The sequence below is a fragment of the Cygnus atratus genome, chromosome 2 (genome assembly GCF_013377495.2).
Source record: "Cygnus atratus isolate AKBS03 ecotype Queensland, Australia chromosome 2, CAtr_DNAZoo_HiC_assembly, whole genome shotgun sequence".
Classification (NCBI taxonomy): domain Eukaryota; kingdom Metazoa; phylum Chordata; class Aves; order Anseriformes; family Anatidae; genus Cygnus; species Cygnus atratus.
Genome location: NC_066363.1, coordinates 139,950,174 through 139,971,222, shown reverse-complemented (window position 1 = coordinate 139,971,222; position 21,049 = coordinate 139,950,174). Strand labels below are relative to the sequence as shown.

At 35.0% G+C, this 21,049-nt stretch overlaps 1 protein-coding gene across 38 annotated transcripts in view; it reads right to left on the bottom strand.

Annotated features, from left to right (window-relative positions):
• Positions 1–21,049, bottom strand: part of RIMS2 (regulating synaptic membrane exocytosis 2) — a 459,423-nt gene that overhangs the window by 142,076 nt on the left and 296,298 nt on the right. For 24 of the 38 annotated variants that reach the window (XM_050709066.1, XM_035546281.2, XM_050709068.1 and 21 more), the window contains 2 exons: positions 20,033–20,189; positions 14,555–14,671 (listed from right to left, as the gene is read on the bottom strand). In XM_050709066.1, coding sequence (XP_050565023.1) covers positions 14,555–14,671; positions 20,033–20,189 — 274 coding nt within the window. Of the gene's footprint in view, positions 1–1,132; positions 1,196–3,665; positions 3,732–7,444; positions 7,553–8,017; positions 8,084–14,554; positions 14,672–20,032; positions 20,190–21,049 lie in introns of all 38 variants that reach the window. The other 14 variants (XM_050709067.1, XM_035546284.2, XM_035546280.2 and 11 more) reach the window with 2 other exon arrangements.

Below are 21,049 nucleotides of genomic sequence, written 5' to 3'. Positions count from 1 at the left end.
CTGTTCTCAATATAAAGCTGTTTTATACAGCTTGTTTTATTCAACTGAGTATAGCCTTACAGTCTTCCAATTATCTGTTTCAGGCACATGACTGTGTCTGCAAAGATATATATTCCCTTGTACAGCCACAAAAGAATAAATAGCATCACAGAATTCAAAGTAGGGTCAATATTAAACTTACTGATAAGTAAAAAATAAACCAATGCAAAGAATTAGTTCAATATTCATGGACAATTTACGTTATAATTTTTTGCACAAAATTATAGCTTTTGAGATACCAATGCACAAAATTATTTTGCATAATTACACAATTACATAACAAATATTTTTGAGATATAGTTTTGTAACTCTTATTAGACTTCATCAAGTAAAAATTCCCAGAAAATCAGTGGGAGCTTAACTCAAGAACTTTAGGATTTATCAGCAACTTGGACCCATACCATATGTTAGTTTTAGTCAGCCAAAATATGTCACTGACATAGTCCAGCTCCTACTTAGAAGATATAGAAAGGCAGAAGGAAGCAAGCTCTGTGCACATTCACAAAGGAAATGAGTAAAAATAAAGAAGATAAATGTTGCAAGAGCAAGAAGAAAATGAGGGAGAAGCAGTAAAGTCAAAGAACTAATAGCATAAGTTTCTGTAAAGAAAATCTGTGTGTTCCTTTGATCAGGAGCCAAGTACAGGTGGGGAGAACTGAAGAGTTTAATGTACACAGTGCTTTACATGGGTGATACATCAATCACATGGGGAGATAGGTTAGACAGCTGGAGCTAGGACTTTTCTAAATCTAAAAAGAATTAGGTCTCAAAGGCACATGCCCCAGCAGCGTGAATGTAGGCAGGTATTATCACTTAAAAAGCCCTTTTTCATTAAAGCAGCCCTTAACAGTGAGAACATATTTTAAAAATAGTTCAAACATAATTAATGTTCTTTTTCTATCTGTAACTGAATAAAACAGCTTAATCTTGGTAAAGAAGACATAAATGTGCCTCAGTTCTGAGTCAAGAAAGCAAGAGATAAAGAAAAAATGTACTTATTAGGAATAAATTTAGTACAATAATAAACGAATTCTTATTATAAAGATCAGAAATACATTTTAGCTACATCTGCAACACTACACTCTTTACTTACCCATAATTTTCAGCTGAACCATTGACTACATGATCTGCCCATGAACTTGCACCATTGTACCACCTTTACAATGCAGTTAAAATAAAGAAGTGTTATAAAGAAACATATGTATTATTAATAACACTCTAATTCATATGACACGACCACTTCTCAATAAAATGGGAAGCTTTCCAAATGTTTCCAAATCACTTTTTACATTTCTCACTTTCTCTTAGGTACGAAGAAAATCAAATCTTTTTAAATTCAAAAAACAAGCGCTGTATTTTTTATTTTTCCTGACTGAATTCTTAATATATTTTACCTTTATTCTTTTCAGCAGTTTAGCCATGAATTTCAGTTCCATAAAGCCTAACTGATCCCTAATCTTTTCTTACACAAAAATCTTCAAGTTTTCAATGGCTACTGAGTTTTTGGAGTAACTAAGAAGTAATTGTGGAGATTTAACATTCACAAAAATAACATCCTGTGTAGCAATAATGTAAAATACGGCTTTTAACTTCACACGCCTAACTTTTTCTAATTTATTCATTTTTCTATTTGCTTACTTTTTATGGTTGTTTAAGAAGCAGAGGAAAACTCACTTCATTCAGATCAATGAAAACCAATTAAATTTAATACCTACATTATTCTTCTAGGTATTAAATATGGGCTACCTAAACATTTGCAGCTGCATTTCAACAAATTAGTTGAAGACAACATCAAAACTCACGTAGAAACATTTTATCTGAAAGTAGAGCCATGGAGAAAAGAAACAATGGGACAAAAATGATGTTTTGATATCAGACAACAAAGGATAATCTATTTCAGCAGCTTTACCCCAGTATGTCAAGAATATATGCAAACCATCCAATATTTGGTCAAGGGGCTTCAACTGCGTACGTAGAGTTCCAGATTTTCAATGTCCTGCTTAGGTATAGCATTGGAACTGCAGTCATCCTACTGCTCAATGATTTCCACATGACAGTGGGTGAGAAGCAAGGCAGAGACTTTCAGAAAAGATCAAGGGATCATGGTGTGTCCAACTTGAATATAAGTCTTCCTTTGTTTGTACTGAACGTCCCAGCCAAACTCTGCAGGTTGAACTGTTTAATGGCTTGAATATTGAATATATATCAGAGGGTTTTCATTAACTTTTTTTTTTTTTCCCAGGAACCATAGCACGATACATGATGGATTTCTTGCATAACTCCATTTTTTGCTAACTTCTCAGGTTTCAGAATCTGAATTTTTGAGATATATTCACAAACTACATGATCTCACACTTCCTGGTCATTATGTTGAAGGAAAACAGTATGGGGTGCAGTATATGTGAGTGTCGCTCAGCTGCTCTTGTTTCTTCTATCTCAAATTGGATGGCACTAGTAATGGCATTTTTGGCATAGTTTGTAGCCAGAATCACTGCTTGGATGAAAGATACTTTAGTTTAATTTAACTTAGATTAGATTTAGATTTAGTTTAGTCTAAATTAGAATACAGCTGGAGAAGGACAGATGTATCTTTACACTTGCCCTGCTTGTGTAAACTGAAACTTAAAACTTTAAACCTTAAAACTGAAGCCAGTGTCTCCAGTTAGCCAGCATTTTAGGTAAGATTCTTTTGTAAAAGTGCTTTGTTATAGGCACCATAAATAAACAAGAATGGCTTTAAAATTGCAGCTTAGGTTTTGTTAAATATGACTGCTTATTCATAGCAGCAAAATCAAATTCTTGCTATTAATAAATAATCCTTGCTTTACCTGCCCCCATACTGTATAAAGACATCAGATATTGATTTAAAAATAGACAAAGAAATATAAAGGTCTAATTGTATAAAAGAATAGGAATATAAACTTGCTTCTTTCTTTGGATATCTTTCTTTTTGGACTTTGTGTCTCTCTTTAAACCTGAAATGTTATTATCAAATAACTACTTCCAGAGATACTCTGAAAGCTTTCAGATTACACTTCAGATTTTAGTTATATTATGTTCACTGTGATACACTATATGCTTATAAAAATTTAGGAAGAACAATAGTGCTCTTGGCTGCAGCACAGCAAGCACTCAGAATCAGGTTGAAGACTTTCAGTCATTTTTAAGTCAGTACGGGTATTAACATGTCAAAAGCAGAGGACTTTAAGTCATTCAACATATTAAAAGAATGAAATTGACGATTCTAAATTTTCCTATAATCACTCTCTGTGACTGATAATGTTAGCCATTAGAAATATGCTTCAGTTAAGTGGGGAAAAGCCTTCAGTTATAGCTAACTCCTATGCACTAATCAGTTTTCCTCCCACATCTTCCAATGAACTTTTTTTTTTTTTTTTGAATAAGAGATACCCTTAAAAAAAGCTCCAGAGTGAAGGCAATAAAGGGCTAAAAGAAAATGAAGTACTTAAAGCTCTGGAGATTAGTTGGTCTGTATTTAATAAAATGCTGCCCATAGTGCACTATAAACTTAAGTATCAGTCTAGATGAATTAAAAATTTTAGACTACACTTCAAGAAAAATGCATTGCTCATCTTTATCTATTTTTATGATAGGAATAAAAATACCTTTCAGGAGTATAGGTTGTGTCATCATAATATGTATTAGGCACTCTTCTCTCATGCCTAGTCCTCCTGAATATGGAATAAACAGCACAGGTATTTCAGACATTTTAAAGGTTGCTTCTTTTATGATGTGCTTTCCCTCACTGTATTTTTAAGATAGCAATGAACACAGAACACATTTATCTACTGCATGTTCAGCAGTATCTTCTGAACATATATTTTCATATATAAGTCATTTTAAACTTCTACTTTCAAATTATATTCAGATACAATTCAGTAGTGAAAAGTTACATCAACAGGAAAACAGAATTTAAGCAACCAGGGAATTTCACCAAGTATAGGATATGGACTCTGCAAAATTTCTGACTGGTAAAATGAAAGCCAAAGAACAGAATGGAAGCAGAAGTTTGTTTCCTTAAGTGAAACAACTGAAATTTGGCCTGAAATAAACTGCACATTTTACACAAAATGTGCAGAAGTCACTTTTACCATCTTCCAAACTTAAACCTCAATGGATAAGTGAAAAAATGAAAATAGCACAAAGTGTGGTGTCTTCAGTGACTAAGATGAGCTCTGAGATAGAAAAGTTGAGAAATAATTTCATGCTGTGAGAGGCTTTCAGAAGATATTTATTTGGGAGGAACTACTAATATTGGTAAACCGAGAAAAACAGCATGTCTTCATTTAAAAAACAACTGGGATAAAAATCTTGAGATCATTCTGTCATTGAGATGATGTCTATGTCAGATAATTTAAAATGGGTGAATGTCAAATTATGAACTAGCCTGCAATAATCCAGAAAACTGTGAACTGGGGGATACAAATAAGAATGTAATTATAGCACTACATGTCCAGCCATGATGTCTTATATATGTTCAATTTGAGTAGCTCCGGCAGCGTGAACTGATACCAGCTAGTGCTGCCACATTAAAGAGCCAAGGAAAACTTGAGTGGGGTACAGAGGTACAGGGAGTACTTGAGAAAGCCAGTGTCCAAAGGGCAGTGAAGTCACTGACGCTGCACATGTGCCTATTGTCTTTCTCAGATATATGTCAGAGCAAGCGTCTTGTCAACATTGCCTGCACTTCCTTTGGGAGGGAAATAGCTGGACCCCTTGAAAAAGGGGCAACTATCACAAAAAAAAAAAAAAAAAGTCAAAATGCCATAGACTAAGAATGAATGCAGAAATTCAGGTGCTTCATAATGGAAATTCATCATACAAGTATAGAACTAAAGACTATCAAAGCTGATAGGCAGTAACTGAAACAAACACCAGTAGAGAAAGGACGAAAGAGAACCAAGCAGTCAACTCTTTGGGGAAAAAATGCTTGAAGAGAACAAAAGAGTTAATGGACTGGTTGTGAATAACTACCAGATACACAACCAAATGAGCCTGGAATAATAAAGAAGACAAGTAATTTTGACTGATGTATATCTGTCCTGTCTGTAGGACATCCACACTGGTGGATTCAAAGTGATTTAACTCTGTTCCAGGTGAAAGATTCTTCCATGAATGCTGGACATTATAGAACAATCTTTGCAATTTTGATGAATAGTGGAAGCTGGAAATAGTTATTCTACATGCTTTAAAAAGTGAAAATAAAAGACATGAAGAGAGGTTGCTGCTTGTATCAATATGACATCGATTAAGCAGATGGAACTAAGAAGATGTGACTAACACCTTGACCTACAACAATAATGTATTTTAAGATAAGAACTAAACCAGAAAAAAAATGGGGGAAAAAAATTTGTAGATAGATGAGGAAATGTTGTTTAAGAAGCATTTTTTCATGTATTTCCAAAACTTAAAGAAGAGGAAATTACTTAGGGTTTTGCAATGTATAATGAGAAATTGAATAAAGGTTATGCTTTAAATGGTCCTTAAATGCCTAGAGAACTGCTGTCAGAAAATCGAAAGACAAAAAGGACAAAAAAACAGGAAAAATGATAAGTAACTATGAGGTACTCAGAATAGCTCATATCTGGTAATATGACTTGAGAAACTTAACACTAACATACTCACAGGGAGCCTGGATTCAAGAGGAGCAGAGGATCCAGGATCAGTTCCTAGACCCAAGGAATCTCAAGATACTGCTCTAACAGGGAGCTGAGGACATGTCATTTCATCTTAGATTTTCCTCTCTGACCTAGGATGAATTAACTTTAATAGGCCTTCTCTTAAACAAAGCCCTGGAAAAGATTTACTCCATCACATTGCTTAAATTCTGTCTTTTTCATCTTTCTGAACACTTTATTATCACTTTTGTCCTCTATTTTCATTGCTCTTTATTTTTTGGAGAAACTAATTTCTGTAGAAACAAAGATGAAGATTTGCAAGTCAAGTTTCTCAAACTAAGACAATTTAATAGCTCCAACTCTAATCAATATCTGAACAGTCACAGACAGAGCCAGCAATATGAAACAGGTTCAGATACACCAACGCAAATGCCAGTATATAAGTAAGGCACATAGCAGTATATAAAAATTATCTATTGAAAAAATGTAAGTATGAGCAATTTTCATCACATATTTTCAGAAAACAAAGTAAAAATCATTCTCCTTAATAAAGTTTTTATAGATGGACTGAACAACTGAGTACGCACTTACTTCATATCAGGTTTCATGTAAAATGGCATCATTTCAAATCAAATGTTAACTGAGTTCTAAAGCTTATAATGTCTATTATATTGGAGAATTTTTCAAAAGCAATATTTCTTTAGAAGGGATAATTCTATGATATTGTAAGATTTTCAGATTCTATTTTTCTTCTGTATCAAAAGCTAGTTTTACACCTACTAAAAAATGGTTATATATGTCTTGAATCCAGAGCAAACCTTAATGAAATTGTCAGAGAAACTCATATCCAGATGGAAGTTATGAAGTTAATATATCAACAGTTCTTTAGTGCTTGGCATGAAAAATTTTATATAGAGCCTCTTGCAAAGCAATGGCCATATCAGCCTTTATAACTACTATTTAAAATATGAAGCCACCACTTCTTTTTAAGTGGCTTACAGTTTATTGGATTTATATCCTTATTCCTATCCACTCACGATCGTGGAGTCTTTCTTCTGTTTTGCAATATTTGCTGAAAATATCATAATCACAGTAGTATTTTTTGCATTTGTAGTGCAACAACAGCATGTCATATTTCATCTCTTAAAAACAACTGTATTCCAACCATAATTACTTCACAGAAATTATTATGGGCTTAACTTCTCTCTACATTATTTTTAGATATAAATAGGAACACTGATTGTCTGTAATCACACACAGTCATTGTGAATGTATACAAGTACTCATAAATTACAGAATAAGCACTATATAAATATCTACAACATAAGCTTGTACTTGTACATTTCACTGTATTTCTCATTTTTCAGTTAAACAAAATATGAGATTTCAGAAAGACTCTATTTCTGTGTACTTTGAAGTAGATAAGTATTTCCTCATTATTTCAAAGAGACTAATAAGTACTAAAAGCACTTTGAAAAATTCCAGCAAAAATAAGTGTTAGACAAAGACCCTTATACATAATAACCATATAACCTAATTTATGAAACTGACTTCTATAAAACGCTTTAGCTTCTATTAGGATTCTGCCATAGTACTGAGTCTTAAATATATACATACTCACAGAGTATCAAAAATATATCATGAAACTTCTTCACTGTGTGTATCTGTCACTTAAAACATAGATCATATCCTTAGTTTGGAAACCAAACACAGTACTATCAAAGTGTAAGAGGTAGAACTAACAATATGCTCCACATCAATTATACCTCTCAAGATCATAGTAAGCACCCTCAGAATAGGTACGGCACATCTTACGGGAGCGAAGTAATCTGAATGCATCTTCGCAAAAAAGAGGATACATTGTGTGATCCTGGCTGCCAAAACATAAAGGGTGAACACAATGAAAAGCAACACAAAGGTGAAATGAGGACAAAACAATATGAAAAGCAAGAAATTTAAGCAACAGAAATACTTGAAGAATACTCAGTTTGGAACTTTGGTGAATTTAGCAGAACTAATTTGAATTAGCAGTTTTTTGATTTACATAATTTTATTTATTGACTTTTTAAAAGACATTGTAATAATGTGCAGATAGCATCATGTTCGTGTACTACCAATTGTGGTCCTTTGGCAGTAAAAAAAATTTTAAAAAGTGAAGTATATGAAGAATTACCCAGTGATTGTCTACATACTATGTTAGGAAATCTAATGCTGATATTAACTCAGCTCTTCTAAGTTTTCTACCACTACACACACACTGATAAAAGCAGAAGTGGACATGTAGGTACATAGAAGTACATGCATGATCCACACAGAGTCACACAGAGGAAAACATATACCTGGCATCTCTACGATGGTGATCTGTGGACTGGGTGTACCGGGAACGAGGTAAAGTAACATAATGACTGAGCAGATGGCAGGAAGAAAAAAACAAATATGAGACAATAAGATGGAGAAGGAATGATACACTTCACACAATACAAGACACAAAAATCTGAGAATACAGGGGCTACATGTGTGTCTGAAAGCAATCTCAAGAAGTCATATTGCCCATTCCCTTGCCTGAAGGCAGTGATAACTTCAGTATGAACAATATCTTTGGCAGAGGATTACTTTGTCTGAAAGGCTAATGCCACTGGGAGACCTGCCAGTCTGCCCCCACACAGCGAGCTCCGGAGCTTTACTGTTTCTGAGGGTGTTTTTTAATATTGATCCTACTGTGATAAAAGATGAAATTACATGAAATCCTCATTATTACTCAAAAAGGTATTGAAGAGATATTCATCATATGATGTAACAGAACATGCCAGAAAAGAAATCCATGCATTTCAAAATAATGAAAACAAGGTATTTACATTTTGTTTGTACTTTGAAGAAAATTAAAAAAATAATAATTATATATTACAGCAGTAGATATTCTCAAGTTATTAAAAATAGACTATTATTTCTCTTTTAGCACAAATACATGTACAAAGTACAGAAAATAAAGTTTTTTTAAATACTTTTTTTTCACAATTTACAATTTTTTATTAGAATGCAAAAGAGAGTCCCTGGTCTACAGGTCCTCTGAAGTTGGGGTATTTTGAAGTCATCTAATAACAAAAGTCCACAATAGAAGTTCAAAACACTTTTACTTCTCATGTCTTAATTTGCTTGTAACTAATGATCTTCTAGTAATCAGACAAATTGTTACTGGTAGCTATACTACACACATGATCTTTGTCTCTTTTGTACATGGATAAAATATATCAATTGGCCACATGTAAATATTCTTTATAAGCATAATAGGATAATTGTATGTAGTATAAAAGATGTTTGTGCTCACTGCTTCCCAAACAAATGCAAAAGCATATAGCCACCACTATAAAAAGAGTGTAAGTTAAGTCCCTGGTTATACAATTTATTTGCAGACAGGTTGGTACATGAACGAGGAGCTGTACACCATTCAGTGGGGCTCAATTTCACACAATTAGTTGAAAATTAGAAGACAAAGCCCTAAGAAGGACTAATGATTAAGAAAATAATCACAGAGCTACACGGCAGGCTGTAAATTGTATTAGTGTCCTTGAACTAATACGCGGACCTGAATACTAAAATCAGGCTACACCTAACAGCCCAGTAGTCATCATGCTGCCAAGAAGCATTAAAAAATAATTCCGTCATGTTCATAAAATTTCCTTTAGAACATATGTACACCCACAGGAAGAACAATCAAATAAAAATGTAGGAGTCCACCCTATAGCAGCTATGATACATGCAACAATGGCAAACATCTGCATATCACTCTATATTCACCACTCCGTAGTTATTCACAGGCTACATCTATAGGAATATGCCCTTAAATGATTTAGATGAAGTGCTGGAAGTAAGACTGCAAAACTGTTGCAAATATTACATTACTGTTAAGAAGTAATTAAGTGCTTCCAGCTGATAGATAGCAGTTTGATGTTAACAATTCACTTTCGCTTCCCCTTTTCTCTCTTAAGTAAATAGTTGACAGTCTTTCTTGACAGTCTTTCAAAATCAAATAAATGCAATATATTCAAATGCAATATATTCAAAGAGCTGTTAAAAAGAAGAGCTTTAAACAAAACTAGGACTTCAAGCAGTGTTGCAGAACATGAATTTAATGGCAACTGCTATTTCCACACAACTTACTGTCCGCAAGACAGAACACCTCAGACTGTTCCCTTCACTTACTGGTATACGAAAGAAACACCAGCAGTAAATGCTTGGCTTCAGTTTTGACTCCTAGCTACTTCCCAAATCCCCACTAAATTATCGTAAGTGCCTGATCTCTGGTATCAAGTTTTGTCCTAATACTTGTAGAAAACTCAGAGCTCTAGTGCTCTTATCAAGTCCCGAGACTTTTGCTTGTGAACGTTTAACCATTTTTTAAATTCAGGAATTTAGAATCAGAGTAAGCTGCCATTTAGATATAATCACATATACTGTCTGATATATAATTAACTTTGACAAGTTTGATATATGCTTTCGTACCACTCAAAACTCTGCTTGTCCATACAGCGACTTCAAGTAAGCATTAGTTTATACTTGACCTGGTCTGGCACTCTGCACTCTGGCACTGTTGGCTATTTATACTTTTCCCTATTGTTTAGAACAGGTTATACATGCTAATTTATAATATATAAGAATGCATTATAATATGTTCTTACAAGTGCAACACAAAAAAAAAAAAATACTGTGTTTGAATTCATTAAGAGGAAAAATTAGTTCTACACATGAATGTGTAGAACCGTGTCTCCAGTAACTTACTGGTGTTCGTCATAAATCAAGTCATTCACCATAAATCAAGAATATATAGCCTAAATAGTCTGTAGCATTTCCATAATATGCATTTTTTCTAGCTGCAATAATAATATTACACATATTATTCATGTAAGCACGTCTCTCTCTTTCTCCGGAAATGGTTTCCATTGATGTGCCACAATATTGTTCCATAAATTATGCAAGCTAATCAAGAAAGGAAAGGTGCATGCCATATCTGTGTGGAAGACAGAATGACTGACATCATTTAGGTCAAAATATGATAGGATGCACATTAGGAGGCTGCAGATTGTTCCGTGGTTTACGTATTTCAGCATGCAAAGCAAAAGGTTTAAATGCTGTCTGTCTTCTGAGCATCCAGTCAATACTCTTATTTGTTTTGTTGTTATTATAATTTATGTATTGAGCTTCAAATAAATTTTATAGATTTTTATGTTAACAACAAAACATCAGAGATGCTTAGGACTTACCTACTTCTCCCTGTTCAAAATCAAGACATGCAAAACTTTGATTTGGCTAACAGCCAATCTAGAACACCTAAAAGCATAATGTAAGTCATTACATAGTAAAATCATAATGTAATTGGTTGCAAAACAACTCCAAAATGTTCCAGAACTGAACCCAAAATAAACATTTCTTTTGAAATGTTTATGAAAATCATGATCCCATGCACATGCAAGTAGGAATGCATGGAAAACCACAGAGACATGGGCATGTTTTAAACACAGCACATTAAAAAAAAAAACAAAAAAAACCAAAAAAACCACAAGACCTTCAAGATACTTTTATTTGGCAACCTCCATTTAGACTTCCAGCCTTTTACCACATACTCCTTATTTTCTACATTATAGTAGTTGATGGCAGAAGAATGTGAAACCATGGTACAGCAAAATAAAAATTTAAGTCTGCTGCCTCACAAATTTCTGAAACATTACATATTTTGCTACAGAGAGGGCAATTTGCAGAAGTAACTCATTTCACTTACATTAAAGTAATGTAATTAGTCTGATGAGGAAGTACTATAGCTTTTGCAATGCAACCAGGTATGTAAACATACACACACACTTTCTCTCTCTCCTCTGCACCAGGTGGAAACAGATTTCCACTATTCTGACAAGACAGTTCCAGAGATATAGGCAAGCATTATAATGCTCTTTTTTTTCAGTGAACAGAAAGTGATGACTTAAAATTTTCTGTTATCACTCACCTATTTGTCCATTTCCTCACATGTTCATAAAATTCAGTAAACCATGAGGGTAACAAAACAGAGATCAGTAATTCAGATTGTCTAATTCTAGTATTTAGTAACCAGGCACAGGCTTCACATAACAAACCAGATTTAGAAGCATACTTGAAAGCACACACATGTACACAGAGTGCCTCACTGTACCACATGCTGCATTCCCTCCTGTTCTTACTGTGCAAGAGGAGTTTAACCTGGTCTTTATTCCTTGGGATATTTCACTCAACAGTAAAGATGAGGCATTAGAAGACTAGCCATTCCTTTCAATGTTCATTCTCTGTGACCAGTTCTCACCATTTAATTAATATTCCAGCTTACGTATTAGACTGAGAAGTTGATTCCCGAGTATTTCTGTGGAAATGGAATGACTGGAGTACACTTACATCCTGACTATCTTGTGCTTATTGCAAAGTCCGTAAGTAATCCTGAATGCAAAACAAGACTTTCTGTTCCACTGCTAGAGCTTGCATGAACCAAATTTGGTTGACACAAGAAAGTTCTATCATTCTCTTATTGTTCATCCATTATGATTGTCCATTTTTTCTGATCTATTACTCAATAGCAATTTTTACGTGATACACTAAGGAGATTGGCAACACAACTATCCTCCCTTTTTAGTAACACTCTTTACACTTTTATATGGTTCAACAGCAAAGTTCGACATATTTAAAAGCTTGGTGCTTGAAAAATTAAAATCATCTCCAACTAAACTAAAAATGTGTGTCTTTCTGCTTTTTTAAATAATCTGATTTCCACTTCTAACTTTTCACTAATTGGTTTTCAGGGAATGTGCACATTGCCATCAGCCTTGAGGTCATTAGACATTCTCATACTCAGTTGCAACTAACTCCTTAGTACCATACGTGTTAGACAACTCTATGCTGAATTACCTAGAAAAGGAAGGAAAAAAGGTTCTTCCACATATTCTCTGCCATATTTTAATTTAGCAACTGAGCCTGTCAACAAGAAGGTACTTGTTCAAAGTCCCTTTTTTGCAAACAGCTCCAAGGTATAAATGGACCATGGAAACAGCAAATCATCAGAACAGTGGGAAAGCAAAGTATGATTATTTTTTTTTCACAGAGGTAGGTGTGGAACAAAATAAGTATAACAAGAAAAAAGTTTATAAACCCGTTTAAAAGCAGTTTTTCAACTTCAAACTGCCTGCATTTCCAGCAGTTTTCACAGTTAATGCTTTGAAGTGTTATTCCAAGGACTTGTGCATGCACCATCCTTTTTTTATTGTGTAACACAGATGGTATCAGACAAATATTCGGTAACATAATTTGAAGCCTAATAATCTTTCCACTCCTAAAACCACTGTTAGTTAACAATGAATATAAAATGTTACAAATGTCTGGGACTAGTCTTTTTCTATTACTGTGTCGTCTAGGACCAAGATGCTTCAGAGACTATATGTTGCAATAGAGGTATAATTAGTCAACAACCTAATTACCTAGCCAACCACTAACCATGAAGGAACAGGAGAACTTCTGTGTTTTGGAAAATACAGAAGACATATACACCTCCATTCAGAGATTCAGGACATACCTAACAAGCAAATATCTACTCATCAAGAATGGTCGTGAAAATTCAATACTTTCATCATTGAAAAATTTATGACATTTTTCTCTCATGTTCTAAAAAAAATAGATTCTCTTTCTTTTTAACCCAAGCCAGTTCAGTAGGGGATATTTGAGTAAATGATGGGGAAAGACTGCAATGCTGTATTTCAGACCACTTATTACAGCTATGCATATATGTGGGAGGCAGCAAGCAAACTCACACAGTGAACAAACCCAAAAACATTCCATGAGGCATACACAGGTTCTAAGGATAAGTTTAGACCTTGTCAAGGAAGACTGGTCTTACTATCAATCTAGTATTATCCCAAGAGCATTCTGTTTTTTATTATTACTTTTTTAATTTTATTCTAAGGAAACAGCTTAGAATCCTTTAGTTATTTCCTTCTGTATAAAAATCAGCTAGCCTCATCAGCCAACTGAATAGCATTTTTCTGCATCATAAACAGAAATATCAAACATTTTAATGAAAAAAGGAGGTTCAACTACGTCATACTTGTGATTTCTTGGCCTAAAGACAATGAGGTGGAAAAGATCTTAGAAATATTTTTGTAACTGCACAGAGGCAATACCACAATTATTCCAGTAAAATTGACTATAATAGCCAACTAGAGCTTGCAATTCTGTTTTATATCATTACAATTCATACAGGTTGCTACAGTTTCATTCATTGTTTAGGACGTTCGATTAGGCAAAACATTAGTCATCGTAAGATGTGCTTCTAAACACAAAGACCCCAATTTCATTCTAATGCACACTGCTATAATAGCTAATTTTATTATCCAATGTCTCACAAAGTTTAGAAAAGACAAACACAGTCCTAGAATATACTTTTGTTATGTCTTTTAATTGCACTGTATACAATGGGAGTATTATGTTAATACTGTGCTCAAATTATCTTTATGCCTCTTTATTCAGCAGCAAAAATGACCAAGTTCACTGTTAATTTTTGAGGTATTCAGTACTTAGAGAATTTATGAATATAGTACATAAAATATTTTAATAAAAAGGACAACTAAGCTATTTGTCTTATATAGCATAATTTGTCACATATTTTTCAGTTTCCCTCTTAGCAAAGGTAAACAGCGTTCACTGTTTTGTCAGCCTTGTGCACACTGTATATTTTTTAATGAGTAAGGAAATGCTCACCTGTGGGATTAGGTAAGTGATTTTGTTATCTATTTTAGAGAGCTACCTCTTTGAAGTATTTCATATTGACGAATGCAGGCTACAGCTGTTTTTAATTCCTGTCAGATATTTACCTCTCTCTGTCCGGGGAGTAGTGGTCATCTATTATACGGTGTCTTTCCATTCGGTTCAGGGTATTGTAATGAGCAGGAGTAGATCGTGTCCCTCGTGGTCCCTGATCCACATTCCGACTAGGGATAAAAGACAGCAGATTCTGAATTCTGGGTGCAGCTGGGCCACATCCCCTCACTCGTTTGTACAGACAGTTGTTAGCAAACGTGAAGGAAATGAGATGGGTTAGCTGACCTGTCTTTTGTATGTTTTCATGCTCACATAATTTAAAATCTCAAGGTATTCTTTTTTCTGCAGACAAAGGTGATAACCCCAGAGCTTTTTTGTTTTGTTTTGATATTTGTTTGGTTTGGAAATGAGAGAGTATCAATTATTTTATTAAAACATTAAATTATAGACAAGAATTCCTTAGTCTTTCCAAAGTAGTACATTCAATGAAAATTACCTTCCCAAGATGAAACATACACTGAATTTTCCAAGAGCTCTTGAGCCTGATTATACTATAAATATGTAAACTGTATTAACACACAATTACTACTGTTGGCTGTTACAGTACAGTGGAGCCTGCTAAAAACATTGTCATATAAGTAAAAGAGCAGATTTTTATTTTTTGACTGGAAAGTTTGTTCTGTAATCTCACTATTATAGAATCTGAAAAAGACAGAATTGTTCATTAAACTTTTTAAATTTCCAATAGCAACTATTAGCACACTTAGCGCAGACTTGGTTAAAGGGCATCAATCACCTGCTTGATTTTGTCCTGTGTGAGACCAAAGCATTGTCCATAGATTGCTTAACTCAGTTTAGCCATCAATACTGACTGAAACACATTAACTTCACTTTTCTGCTTTGTAAAACAAATTTACAAGAACGGTAAGACAGGAAGGCAACAGTTACATGTGACAGTTATTGGATAATTAAATCATGATTGATCTGTTTGGATCTGAATAACAGGGTTTGCATGCTTCCTTCCATGTAAATTCACATTTTAGGTCAAGAAATTCTGCTTCCCGTTCTCACCTGCAGTCTTCTCTAATGTGGGCCTCATTTCACTTTTATTCCATTCATTTCCTGTGTTCTTCTTTGCCTATCTTTCTGCCCCTTTGGCACCTATCATCTTTACCTTCTGTCATTTGCCAGTCCCTGGCAAGTGTCAACCTACATGTGTATCCTTCACTGATGAAGCCATGCTGTTAATTATTTCTGCACAGAAGTGCTATATAAAGACATTGCACTATATGCAAACTTTTGCTGTCAGCTTTACTCCACTTGTAATAAATTAATTGGACATGGTGCAGGGCAACCTGCTCTAGATGGCCCTGCATGAGCAGGGGGTCGGACCAGATGGCCGCCAGAGGTCCCATCCAACCTTAACCATTCTGTGATTCTGTAATTGCATTTCTTCACTTTGGCTCTCATGAAGCCAAATATGAAGTTTACTTTAGCTACTAAATATTCTAGTTGCCATATTAAAAATAGGTATAATTCTTCTACCTTCTACTCTGCAACTGCCTGGCACATAACTCTTTCTCTGTACATGTTTTAACCACCTCATTTATACCAAAATGACGTATACCAAAATACCTTTACCCCACAGTTGGATTATTTCATGTATATTTTTACTTTAAAATGGATGCTGAGAGCGGTACTCTGCTGTTCTCTGTTGACTTTTCTACCTTTACCAACAATCAATTCTCATCCACAGTCTCTCTTTTTATTCAGGTTTCAAAAAACAAACAAACAAACAATCAAAAAGTGCATTTTTCTGTCTATAGTTTTATTTTATTCAGCCCTTCTTTTGACTGAACTATTAAAGCTTTATCAAGTTGTCATTTATTTGCAAAAATTGCCAAAGATCTGATATTTGTTCTCTGCCCACACAATCAGAATTCCTGCCCAAAGTGTTAGCCTTAGTCCTGAAAACCCCGTACCATCCTGTCTGCTCAAATAGCTTTCAGTAAGATTGTGCTCCTGGCTTACTGCTCTAAATACATAATTTCATCTTCAGATTTCTCTGCTACATCAGATTCTGACTTCATGCTGCTTTTTAACATCCTACACAACTATATTTATTGTACTTCAAAGTGTTAAACTGTATTAGTTCTCTCTCATTCTGCTAAGGATGCCTTTGTTTGCCAGATTTACTGTTTACCAGGACATTACATACTTTCACCAATGAAACTTGTTATGTAAGAAAAGTTGCTTTCACACTTTATTTATCCATTCCTTTGAAACTCCTTCTTGCAGTTGACAGAACATGCATGGAGTGAAGCAACCAAGTAACACACAAGCAGATGAAAAGGTCTAATTGCAGCTGGTGATGGTGGAGAATGTTGAGCATCCTACTAGATTTACCACACCGTTTCAGCCTAGTCACTTTCTGTGGAATCATAGAATCATGTAGGCTGGAAAATACCTTCAAGATCACCAAGTCCAACCATTACCCTGACCTGCTGAGTCCCATCACTAAACCGTGTCTCCTAGTGTCATGTCTATACGCCTCTTAAATACCTCCTGGGATAGTGGCTCCAACACTTCCCAGGGCAGCCTGTTCCAATGCTTGACTACCCTCTCAGTGAGGACTTTCTTCCTAATATCCAAACTAAACCTCCCCTGGCACAACTTGAGACCGTTTTCATGCATCCTATCACTTGCCACCTGAGAAAAGAGACCAGTGCCCTCCTCGCTGCAACCTCCTTTCAGGAAGTTGTAGAGATCAACGGCATCTCCCCTCAGCCTCCTATTCTCCAGACTAAACAACCCCAGTTCCCTCAGTCACTCCTCCTAAGTCTCGTCTGCTGGTCCCTTCAGCAGCTTCACTGGTCTTCTCTGCACAGGCTTGAGCAACTCAATATCCTTCTTGTAAAGAGGGGCCCAAAACTGAACACAATATTCAAGGCACGGTCTCATCAGCGCAGGGTAGAAGGGGACAACAAACACTTTTTTAGTCCTGGTAGCCACACTATTTCTGATGCAGACCAGGATGTTATTGGCTTCTTGGACACCTGGGCACACTGCTGGCTCATGTTCAGCCAGCTGTCAACCAGCATTCCCAGCTCTTTTTCTGCTGGGCAACTTGCCAGCCACTCTTCCCAAAGCGTACAGCACTGCATGGGGCTGTAATGACCCAAGTGTAGGACTCGACACTTACCGTTGTTGAAAGTCATGCAATCATATTCAGCCTATTGATGCAGACTATCCAAATCCCTCTGCAATGCCTTCTTACCCTCAAGCAGATCGACAGTCCTGCCTAACTTGGTATCGTTTGTGTATTTACTGAGGGTGAACTTCATCCCCTCATCCAGATCACTACAGTCACCCTCACCTTGCTTTTTCAAATGCACTCTTAGAAAAAGCTAAATGTGATGTTGTTCAGTGCCTGTCTAAACTCCATCCTGATCTAGACAGAATCACAAAGCCCATTACATGCATTACATGCATTAGCTGAAAACTTTACAGGAGTCTCCTACTGTTTTATTTAAGACTTTTTAACCTGTTCTCACCTCTGCACTGGTGAACTTTAAGGGCTTCAAGCTATACACATTTAGTAACAAGATTCAGTAGAAGGACTGAGGACTGTAAAATGACTTCTGCGGGGTAACAGCACCTTGAGCTTCTGTGACCCAAGAGCTCTTGTCTGCAGAGGCATCAATCAGTAACTGAAATCTCTGTATGTGCAACATGCTTACTGCAGTTAGAACATACCTGTAGCAGCACATATATAACAAACTCAGCTAAGCATGGTGATTAAGCATGTGATTAACAATGCTTACAGCTTTGCCAGATACCTCTAGACTTTCATTAGAGTTTAAAAAGGCATTTCTGTAATTCAAAGACTATGCTTCTTCTTTTCTACAAAGTCTCAAGTTCAAACAACCCAATTCTCTAGGCTCTACAAATCCTCAAAGAAATTATTTGGGGTGTAGGCAGGGAAATATTAGATAAATAATGCATTTGACTGTGACATTATAGGAAACAGCTGAAGTGGTTTACTCTGTAAGTTCAAAATTATATTTAAAATATTAGCTTTAAGAAAGTCAGGAAGCAAGAAACATTTCATACACATAAGGAACACAAAATAACAAGAAAATTAAAAGGCTTTTCAATGGTGCTAGACAAGTATTAACTACTAGCTTGCGTAGAAATTCTGCCCAAAATGCACACAGCACCCACACCGCCCACACACAAAAAAAGCGAGAGAGAGAGAGAGAGAGAGAGAGAGAGAGAGAGAGAGAGAGAGAGAGAGAGAGAGAGGAAAAAAAGAGAGATTTTGCTCACGTTTATGTCTATATCTCATAAAAGAAACTCCAGGAGAGTTAGCATAGGCAATTACTTAGTCTGAAATCAGTATAGTTGAAATCAGAATAGACCCCTGTGTGTCTACTGTTCATCTAATTACCAGCATGTCTCATTTAAAGCAAGGCTGTACTTATGTATGCTTTTAGATTTCAAGTAGAAACTTACAGTTTCTGCCTGTTAGCTGTCTGTGATGATATGGGATAATTTGGAATCCTAATACTTCACTAATGGAAAATGATATCATTTAGTCTGTATCTGTTAGGGGAAATGGTAAGTAAACACATAAGTAAGAGAATATGAAGTCAAGAGAATTTTAAGCTAACAGAAAAAAACAGAAATAACAGAAAAGCAAGCAGAACACAAGAATCATAATAGCTGTAGAAGAAAGGAATACATACACGTACCTTATTGGGAATATTGGATGCCAAATCTTCAGTATTAAATGACAATTGTGAACATTACCTTACTCCTTTTATTCCAGCTGCATTAGACTAATTGAAAACCTACCCATACATAGTAAAAAAAATACTGGAACATGGGCTTCACTCCCCTTTACATCCATATTTCTGCTTCCTCTTAAGAAAATTTATCCATGCAGGAAAAGTCTTACTTCCTACTTAAACAATATATTTAATCAAATAGTAGTAATTATCCAAATTGATCAGCTTTTGGAAGAAATGTCCTGATCTTTTGTTTTACAAGATAAAAAGCTATCAGAAGCTTTTCAAGATCAAGAGCTGTCATTTTTCAGTATAAAATTGTATGTATGTCAATTCACTATTGATATTTAAAAGTCTGAAAAAAAATGTAGAAAGAAAGCTACTATGGGCAAGAAATATAGCACCCCCAGGATCTTAATTCTGCACAGAGAAAAGGATTGAAAAAAGCCACTGACAATTCTGAGAAAATGTCAAACCATCACATGCTACAAAGCACCTTCTAAATAGCTCTTGAAAATAAAAATCTAGAGAAGAATCTTTCCTTCCTTCGGTACAAAATCAGGTGAATTTCTAGACATCAATATAATGTAAGAAAAATATTGGCTTTACATAATTTCATAAGATCTAATTAATTTATTCCCATTTTGAAGGTCAGTAGATTCATTCCAGTATTTTCACAGGATTTTCACGTGATCAACAGCACATAAATTTATACACCTGCATGTTCAAACAACAATTTACCTTTGTGGGGGAGGGACACTAGGAGACCACGATCTAGTCCGTCCTATGCTATCTCCACGGTGAGGGGATCCTGATCGAGAGCAATGATTAGATGACATAACTTGTTCTGGCACTGATAGCGTTGAACTCTGAAGATCTCTCCCATTATGTCGATAATCTAAAAAGAAATGCAAATATTCAATGAATCTGAAATTGTACTTTTTATTTTCCTACCGCATATGTAGCAGTTATAAGCATAATAAATGATGGCCTTTGATAAAGAATGTTGTCATCTATTTTTCTTGGTTTCTGTAAAAAAATATTTTTGCAAAGATTCCTGATTTTATGCATGATTTAAATACAGCTATAGTTCCTACAGTTACAGTTTAGAAGTATAGAAATAAATTACCAGGCACCAATCTGGCAATTTATAATAATTTTTGGTCAATATGATGCATTAGTAGTAAGACTAGGTAAACAGACATTTCCTTAGAATAACATACAAAATTGATTATTGCATTTTCTAATCAAAATTATATCGTAATGGTTTTGTAAAATATACGAGATCATGATACATCACACAGAACTGTCCACAATTCAAAACTAATCCAAAGTTCAGTTTTAAAGGTTGGGATAGTAAACTACTAGGGAGATATAGAGTTTGAGTTCAAAAAAGATTTCTCTTTTGGAGAATTAAAGTAAAAATGACTCAGTGACATGGGATTTTACTCCTGGGTCTGAACCTAAGCAACCTTCTATGATATCATGAGTCCTTTGCAAATGTATGAGCTAAGGCTACACAGGTACACACTTACATCCTGGACCTAATCTCGAATTAGGACAATAGGAGACAAGAAGTGTTCTAAGCAAAAGCCTTCCCAGTTTTAATAGTTTAAAAGACTACTGCATGGCCATTTTACATAGGGTTTTAAGAAAAATCTTTTTAAAGAGCTGTATGTATTAAAGTAGCTGTCTGCATATAATCTCAGAATTTGAATTCACTGGTCCAGGATACAATACTCACTGAAAAAATGATAC